Raw genomic sequence first — 8,647 nt, 5'->3', positions numbered from 1 at the left:
CCTGAGTCCTTAGGAAGAGCAACCAGTGCTCTTAACCACTAAGCATTATCTCTGCAGCCCAGGATTTGATTTTTTTTTTAAATTTTCATTTTGAGATTCTGTTCTCAAACTGTGATATGTGGATCTGGGTAGCCTTGAATTCAAAGAGATCCTCCTGTCTCTGCCTCCCAAATGTGTACCACTATCCCTGGATAAAAACTTTTTAATATTATGATATATCTAGCACAGAAAACCTGGAAACTGAGCAAGAATAAACAGGCAAAGAATTAGGATACTCACAGGAACACTGTAGTCTTGAATCTACCCCCATGTCATTAAATGACCATCAATCCCAGGGGCTGAGCAACAATCCACTGGCAAGATGCCTTATTTTTTTTCTAACCTTGTAGCCTCAGATATTGGCATGAACCTCTCCTGGGTAAAATGCCTGTGTGTATCATCATACATGCAGTTTTGCCTACATTTACCATGGGCACATTTGGTTACATGGAAGTTATTTCTGTAAGTAGTTATAAGTGCTTCAGGGAGTGAGCCCAGAAATAAAACCCACAACCAAACCAGACTTTTATCTTTGGGTAGCATTTGGTCCCTTCCACAAGACCAAAGTAAAATGCATAACCAAAGGGAAAAGCCATAGCGTTCTTCGAGATCTATGATGAAACACCTGTACCATGGCTCCCCAACTCCCATCCCGGTAGGAAGAGCCAACAAAGTAAAAATAAGTGTTTTTTTTTTTTATTGTGTCCACGAAAACAAAGCCAGGGTGGCTTTAGTTAACACACCCTGAAAAGGCGACAACAAACAGGCATGCATAACAACTACCACTGCCACCACCAACTTTTCCTCTAAAGAAGTGAAGTCTTATCTCCCTGAGCCCTAAGTGTCAGAGGCAATAGGGCTAGGAAGCTCCAGAGGAAGGTACCTGTGGGCCCACTGGGCTGTGGAAGGCCAGCATTTGCTCCCTCCTAGGCAGGAGGAGGTGGGAGATAAGCACTGCCCTAGGCTAGGTCCTGAACCCCTTAACTAGAACACACAAAAAGCCCCCACCCACCCCACCCCCAGCAAACACTGCTAAGGCAATTAGCCAAAACTTGTTAAGAGCTTCTCTGAAACCAATACCCTCAGGGATCCATCCAGAAAGGGTTGCCTTCTTCAGCTTGTATGGAGTAGTAAACAAAGAGCAGAAAAGCAGCAAAGACCAGGAAGAGCAATAGCTGACCCCAGAGTGGAACGTGGCGATCCTGGCCCAGAGCAGCAACAGGGGCCTGCTTTTCTGGCCTGATGGCACGTCGGGCAAGCCACGAAGTGGGAGAAGATGAAGAGGAGGACACAGAAGAGGTGGAGGATGTAGGATAATAGGATAAGCCCAGGGAGCTCCTGGAGACATTGGAAATGGGACGGTAGTGTGCGATGCTTTGGTAGGCACTGTCTCGGCCATAGATGGGGCGTTCCCTGTGGCAAAAGAAGGGAACAGGTGGGCAGGAGAGCCTGAGTCCCAAATCTGTCCCTGTCCCAATGTGTATTCACTACTCACCTATCCTTGCCCTCCTCTTCTGAAGAAGAGAAAATATCATCACGCACCTATAGGACAATAACAATAGGGGTTAGGATCTGGGAGAAGGGTGTTTTCCCACAAATGTCTCTGGCCACCTTAGAAGCCAGACCATTGCCCCCTTTCTTCAAAACCATTCTGGTGGGTCTGTGACCTTTTTATCTGTGGGACCTTGCCACTCAATGACTATCTCTGTCAACTCTGTCCTTTTATTCCCCAATATTCTCACAAGGCTTAAACCTCGATCCCAGACTAGAGTGCAGGGAATGCTAGCTACATGTACTCTGATCAAAAAAGTTTGTAACCTGCCTGATGAGTGCCTCCAGCTCTAGGAGGAACCTGACACCTTTGGCCTTTGCATGCACCAGCACTCATGTATACTACCACAGACATATAAATGTAACAAACTAATTTTTTGGTGTTTTGAGACAGAGTTTCTCTGTGTAGCCCTGGCTCTGTAGAAGAGGCTGGCCTCAAGCTCAGAGATCCACCTGCCTCTGCCTCTCAAATGCTGGGATTAAAGGTGTGCGCCACCACTGCCCAGCAAAGTAATTAAATCTTAAAAGAAAGCCCAAAACGTAAAAACAGTTTGTGTACTGGTGGAGAGGGAACCATAGGTAAGTGGTACTCTACTGAGCTTCATGTCCACCCCCAAATCAATAGTTTTAGAGGCCCCAAAGTAGAACTTTTGACCCAACAGCTATATGCCGACCCTAGCTCTGTTTAAAGGCTTAAGGACCACTCTCTGCACCTAATATCTCCTTGGACTTTTCCAGACCTAGCTAGGATCCCCCCTCAGACTACGCCCAGGTATGCTTGCCAGCCAACTCACCTGGTGATGAAAGGCGTGAGTATCTGCCAGTGAGGTCCCCGGCTGGCGGAAGCTCTTGGACATGCCCACAGACTCGGGCTCCCCATATGTCCTGGTAGTCAAATAACTCTCCTCATAGTAGTCGTCATTATAGTCTTGGGAAGGAAAACAGTGGTAGAGGAGAAAGTGGTGTCCCTTACCTGGCCTCATAGCCCCAAATTCTGTGTATGTGCTGTCCTAGTTTCTCCACTCTAGAGCCACTGAGAACTAGTATGAGGGAGTGAAATCTGACGATTTTTAATGTGCCCAAATCCCTGAAGTACGGGGTAAACACATCAGTGCCCACCCCACACCTGTCTTACCCTTGCTCTGGTAAAGTAAGGCGTCCTCTTTTTTGGGCAGATCGTACATGTCTGAGTCCACTGAGGCTGAATCTGCATTAAGGGGGAGGTACAGACCATTAGCTCTCCAGGCTTCCCCCTACTTCCTCCGTTGCTTCAGCCACACCCTCCCTTCCCAAGCCTTGTGCCCCCCAGGCAGCTCAACGGGGCTCTGCGGCGGGGGCCTCACCTGAGAATCGATAGGAGAATGAAGATGATGATGAGTTGGGGGGCGAGAGCCTCCGTCTCTGGGTCTCATACTCAAAGATTTTCTTTTCGTAGAGCTTGCGAGTGGAGCCTGGCCAGACACAAGGTGTGAGGCGGTCAGGGGGTGTGAGGCGAGCACCCCGAGAGCGCCCGGTTACACGGGGAGGGGACGAGGAGGTGGGGAAGAACGCTCTGAGAGGAGCACAGGAAAGCGGGGCCTAGGAGAGGTTCTGCGCGCCACCGGCTGCCGCATACCCACGATAGGCCCATGCGGGATGTTGTACTGGCGAAGGACGGCGGCCAGCTCAGTGTCGGACAAAACCGCATAGTCGTCCATGGCAGACACGACCGGAACTGGGAGACGGTGTCGAACGTAGGGGGCAGCCCAGGCCTACGAACACAGCCCAAAAAGACAGCTCCCTGCGCCGTAGAGGAAGCGCCAGTGCCTCAGAAGCGACTGTGGTCGCGTCACGCCTCCGTCACATTTGCGTCACGGTCGCGGCTACGCGGATTGCGCGCGCTGCTCAAGGCAGGATCAAACCCGCCAGAATGGCCGGTACAAACCGGTCTGGCAGAGGGAACAGGCGGGGCTGGCGAGCGGAAACGTCACACTTGTGTGGGATTGGCTAGAACAGGAAGTAGGCGGGGCTTGCCGGAGAGTTCGAGGGGCAACTAAGGAGAGTAGCTATGGGAACCCGGCTGCTGAGGGGCGGAGTTAGATGGCGTCATTAGAGCATGTGTTAGAGCTAGACCTACTAGAGAAGTGGGAAGTGCTTGTTCCCAGCTGGCCAAAACCAGCCTGTGGTTGGGAGACTGTGGGATCTCACATACCTTTATCACTGATTTTGTTCCTCAGTGCTCTAGCGCCTAAGGTCCTCGGCTGCAGTCTGGTCCACAGCAATGCGAAAAGTCCAGTCCTAAGAGCGAACCCTTCCAGAGCGCCTGGTGATGCTGCGAGCTCTGTGTTATGCGCACTGGTGCCGAGAAATGGCTGCCATTCAGTGCTCTCATCACCTAACGTAGCCACCCGCAGACCCCTGGTCCACCCCACCTGTCTCCGCTGGTCTTTCCAGTCTCCATGGTCCTGGCCTGCGCATCTGCACCAGCCCATTCCCACCTTCTTCTTTTATGGCCCCTAGTTCCATCCGGAAGGAAATGGGGCAAACAGCTGAGCCAGGAGGCTGCCAGCACTGCAGGACCAAGCAGTCTTCCAAAGGCCCAGGGCATGCCAATGGGCAAAATCCGAGGGCACCCGCCTTGTGATGCCTCTAGCCCGGCACACCTCGTGCCTGCCTAACTCACAGTTCCATCCTCCTGGGGCCCTGAGGAATTCTGGAGGAGAGTTCTCGAGTGGCAGAGTAGAATAGCCCCCAAAGTTTGGTATGATCTTGGAGGCCATCAGGGTACAAACCATGGGAATCGGCTGAGGCATCTTACTAAGGATCTGTATCATACAAAGGTTGTCTCGAGACTGACCATGACCATTATATTCTATACAAAGTCATCTGGGACTAGGTTCCCTACCCCTTCTTAGGCAGACCTAGAAGGAAGGGTACATGCAGAGAAGGTGCCTGGGCTGCCTGATCACTTAAATCAGTGGTTCTCAACCTTCCTAATGCTGAGACCCTTTTGTTAGCATTCAGACATCTGTCCTGGCCTGCCCTTGGGGTCGTCCTCAGCTGCAGCCACTAAGAGCACCTCCTGTGCACATTTGCTACAACCCCCCCCCCCTTGGTTTTTCAGGACAGGGTTTTTTCTGTAGCTTTAAAGTCTGTCCTGGAACTAGCTCTTGTAGACCAGGCTGGCCTCGAACTCCCAGAGATCCGTCTGCCTCTGCCTCCCGAGTGCTGGGATTAAAGGCGTGCACCACCACCCTTCTCTTTATTTCTGTCTCTTCCTCTCCCTCTTTCTTTTTCCTCCCACGACTCTTGTCCCCAGAGACTGGTTTCTGCCACCCTCTCTGTTCCCTTCTCAGTCCCCCTTTTTACCCTTTCTCTGTCTTCTTCCTATAAACCTCCCATGTGAGCCCTGTTACATGGTATGGGTTCTCTTCTTGGCATTTTAAAATAAATTAGAACACCTTTAATACAGTTCCTCATGTTGTGGTGACTCCCCACAACCATAAAATTATTTTCACAGCTGCTTCCTATCTGTAATTTTGCTACTGTTATGAATCTTTTTTTTTTTGGATTTTTTTCGAGACAGGGTTTCTCCATAGCTTTTGGTTCCTGTCCTGGAACTAGCTCTTGTAGACCAGGCTGGTCTCGAACTCACAGAGATCTGCCTGCCTCTGCCTCCCGAGTGCTGGGATTAAAGGCGTGCACCACCACCGCCCAGCTTGTTATGAATCTTAATGTAAACATTTTCGGAGATAGGGGTTTGTTAAAGGGGTCAAGACCCACAAGTTGTGAACCACTGTCTTAAATAGTAGTGATAGAGAGTACTCTGGTGAGTTCTAGACTGGCTTGATGGCACTTTGGTGAAGGTCACAGGACAATTCTTTATGGGAGTTTAAAATAGGTAATGGTGAGAAGATGGAGCCCCATTTTGACCACATAAAATGTCGTTAATGAAGTAGAGTTGCTGTTGGATGGAGCTAAAAGACAGTGCCCTCCTCTGTCCCTGGAAATGGAGCTGTATGAATCCCTGGAAAAGATACTATTTTAGGGAGAGACAGGAGTGTGTGTGAGAGACATTCTGCCCATTCAGAGGCTGCTTCATGAATATTTTTTTTTTTAGTTTTGGCAAAATCAGATTTCCCAGCATCCCCCCCCCCACCCCGTGCTGGCCCCTCTCCCAGAGGCCTCTGCATACAGAGTGATTGCTCAGTACTCCCCTATGCCCCCCCATACAGAATCAAGCTGCTTCCTTATGAGGTCAAGGAATTTTAGGTTTGCCTTCTCCCTAAGGAGCACCCTCTGCACCTGCCTCAGCATTCTGCCTCTTAATCCCCCCACTACCCCACTATAAAATCCAATCACAGATGTTACCAGGAAACTGAACTGTGGTTTTCTTGCACACACCTGGAGCTTAAGTCTAGCCCCTTTGCAGTGTAGCTTCCTTCTCTGTCATTCAGCAGAAGAGTCAAGACCCCAGAGTCGAAAGAGGCTTTTGCAATAGTCCCGAGTTGAGTGATTCATGTAAATAGTTTCCCCAAGAAGTACCTCAGCCAGAATTTGTCAGAGGGACTAGAAGGATGTGTGCAAGGCATTCTGTGAGTATCTGGAAAGTTCTTCCTGGGAAGGAGTAGCCATTGGCAGGTGTGGCTAATGAGGGAAAATCTTGAAAGTGGCCTATTCTAAGAATAAGAAAATTATTGGTCTTGAAATCCCACTCAACACTTAGGATTCTGATGCTTGAGAATTGAAAGTTCAAGGCCTGCCTGAGCTACAAGGTGAATTCAAAGCCACCTAGGTAACATAACACCCTGTCTCAAAACCAAAAGAAAACTGGGGAGCTGGGCGGTGGTGGCTCACGCCTTTAATCCCAGCACTCGGGAGGCAGAGGCAGGTGGATCTCAGTGAGTTCGAGGCCAGCCTGGTCTATAAGAGCTAGTTCCAGGACAGCTAGGACTGTTACACAGAGAAACCCTGTCTCAAAAAAAAAAAATAATGGGAGCTTGGGACTTGGGATGTAGTTATCTTGATAGTAGATTACTTGGCTAGCATGCATTAAATTCTGGGTTCAATCTGGACCCCACCCCCATTGTAAAGAAAAGTTTACATGAAAACATTTATTTAACACAGGAAGAAAATGTTTTTTATTTGTTTCCTTTTTTGTTTGTTTTTCGAGACAGGGTTTCTCTGTGGCTTTGGAGCCTGTCCTGGAACTAGCTCTGTAGACCAGTCTGGCCTCGAACTCACAAAGATCTGCCTGCTTCTGCCTCGCGAGTGCTGGAATTAAAGGTGTGTGCACCGCCCGGCTTGTTTTGTTTTTTTGAGACAGGGTTTCTCTGTGTATTCACCACTGACCAGCAAGAAAATTGAGTGTGTGTGCACTGGCAGGGACAGTAAAGAGAGTTCAAATGTGGGGTGTGTGTGTGTGTGTGTGTGTGTGTGTGAAATGCAGCTACACACTCACTACCTCCCCCATGCACCTTTCATCTACCTATCCAGTGATCTGATTACTGTGCATGTGGGAAAAAGGGCTTCTCTCTGGAAAAGAAATTTTTTGCATCAACTCTAAGCTTCCTCATGAACCTGAAATCAAGCCACTAATTTAGCATATGATGATAATCCATTGGCTTCCCTAGCAGAGGTCTCCTGCTGGACAGTACAGTGAGAGACCTTGGTCCTATTAAGAGTCCAGAATGTGAAATGTCATTGCCAGTAGAGCCAGCAAAGGTAGCAATGGATGCATCATACTTGAAGGGACGCCCCAGCACTTTGCTATTCAAGTTAAACTATAGATTACTGAATTGACTTCGCAGATGTGATCAAACTCCCCCTCACTGTTCTTTCCTATTCCTTCCTTCCTCCCTTTCTCTTCTTTCCTCCCTTCTATCTTTTTCTTCCTCCCTTTTATCTTATTATGTAGTATATGCAACCTTCTCTTTTTGATAATATAGAGTAGGAAAACAAATCAATTAGGCCTGTTATTCCAGCACTTGGAAGGCAGAAATAGGGGGATTGCCACTTTAAAGCTCAGTCTGGGTACTACATAGTGATTTCCAGATCAGCCTGAGCTACAGAGTGAGACTTAGTCTACACACACACACACACACACACACACACACACACACACTAGAATATATTATAGGTGGTAAGGAAATTTTCATTTGCAACATCTATTTCAATTTCGTGTGTATGTGTACACACTGGCATGATACAAATGTATCTCATATTGGGGTTGCAGGCAAAATGGTAAAACAAAATGTTTAAAAAATGACATCATTGCTTTAATGTATCCTTTCCCTAGAAAGTGACATTTGAGTTGAATCTAAAGCTACCAGGAAATGGGCACATAGAAGAGGCAGAGAAAGCTTGACAATATTAGGTAATGGCTGTGCCCACCAAGTTCACATATACTTGACACTTTGTACCACACTGCACACTCCCAGGCTTTGAGACTGCACCTGATTGCTTTAAGAATTCAATGTATTTCTACTGTTTGCTCCCATGTAACATCTGTACCTAGAACAGACAAAATCAATGATAGTTGGGGGTAGGGCGGAGTTGTTCATTACAGGGCTCAGGACCCATTGGGGCCTCAGGAATGACTGGTGCTCACTACAATTACCTGTTGCATCTCTCTTCCCTTGGAACAAGACCTGACCTGTGCGGCCAACCCAGGCTTGGGCAGAGACAGAAGGCTGTGACTGTGGACAACTCCCCAGAATAGGTGGCCTTGGAGCAGAGCCTCCTTTCCAGCCAGTAAGCACTTGACTCCCCTATACTCATCTAGCCTATTAAAGGTTGGGCCTAAACATAGGTTTTGCAGACCTCGCTCTGGAGGTGAGCCCCCTTCCCTGGAAGCCTGGCGGCCCTCATAGAGCGGTGAGCTCATTCTGGAGGGCGGTGTCGTCAGTCAGCTGGGGCACTTGAGCTCGTGGCGCGCCCCCGCATCCCCTCCCCGCCCCCGGCTCCCGGGCGATTTTACCAATTAAGGCTTTCTTGCCGGGCCGGGCTCGGCCGGGCCCCGCGCGGGGCGGACGTGGGGCGGGGATGCGGCCAACAAGAAGGCGGGCGGCAGCGGCTC

The 8,647-nt window shown here is 49.1% G+C and overlaps 1 protein-coding gene across 2 annotated transcripts; it reads right to left on the bottom strand.

Moving 5' to 3' along the window:
* Window positions 1-718: 718 nt before the first annotated feature.
* Emd (emerin) lies at window positions 719-3,549 on the bottom strand. Of its 2 annotated transcripts, XM_075958042.1 has the most exons (6): window positions 3,206-3,549; window positions 2,934-3,041; window positions 2,726-2,797; window positions 2,385-2,518; window positions 1,535-1,581; window positions 719-1,452 (listed from the first exon to the last, which is right to left on the bottom strand). In XM_075958042.1, the coding sequence occupies exons 1-6, from the start codon at window positions 3,285-3,287 to the stop codon at window positions 1,122-1,124; spliced, it is 774 nt and encodes a 257-aa protein (XP_075814157.1). In that variant the 5' UTR covers window positions 3,288-3,549; the 3' UTR covers window positions 719-1,121. The 2 variants fall into 2 exon arrangements, with proteins under 2 accessions (XP_075814157.1, XP_075814158.1); XM_075958043.1 differs by lacking the exon at window positions 1,535-1,581 and having other exon boundaries at window positions 1,057-1,452; window positions 3,206-3,434.
* Between the last annotated feature and the right edge of the window lie 5,098 nt (window positions 3,550-8,647).

The sequence above is a fragment of the Microtus pennsylvanicus genome, chromosome X, assembly GCF_037038515.1.
Source record: "Microtus pennsylvanicus isolate mMicPen1 chromosome X, mMicPen1.hap1, whole genome shotgun sequence".
In the NCBI taxonomy this organism is placed as follows: Eukaryota; Metazoa; Chordata; class Mammalia; order Rodentia; family Cricetidae; genus Microtus; species Microtus pennsylvanicus.
This window is presented reverse-complemented; position numbering and strand designations above follow the sequence as displayed.

What these genes read in the sequence shown, in the direction of transcription:
- Emd (XM_075958042.1), bottom strand. Translation starts at nt 3,287, where the DNA reads ATGGACGACTATGCGGTTTTGTCCGACACTGAGCTGGCCGCCGTCCTT. An exon ending in CTTACTTTACCAGAGCAAGG is followed by an intron (nt 2,519 to 2,725) that starts GTAAGACAGGTG and finishes TTCCTTCCCAAG; the next exon opens with ACTATAATGACGACTACTAT. An exon ending in GAAGAGGAGGGCAAGGATAG is followed by an intron (nt 1,453 to 1,534) that starts GTGAGTAGTGAA and finishes CTTTTGCCACAG; the next exon opens with GGAACGCCCCATCTATGGCC.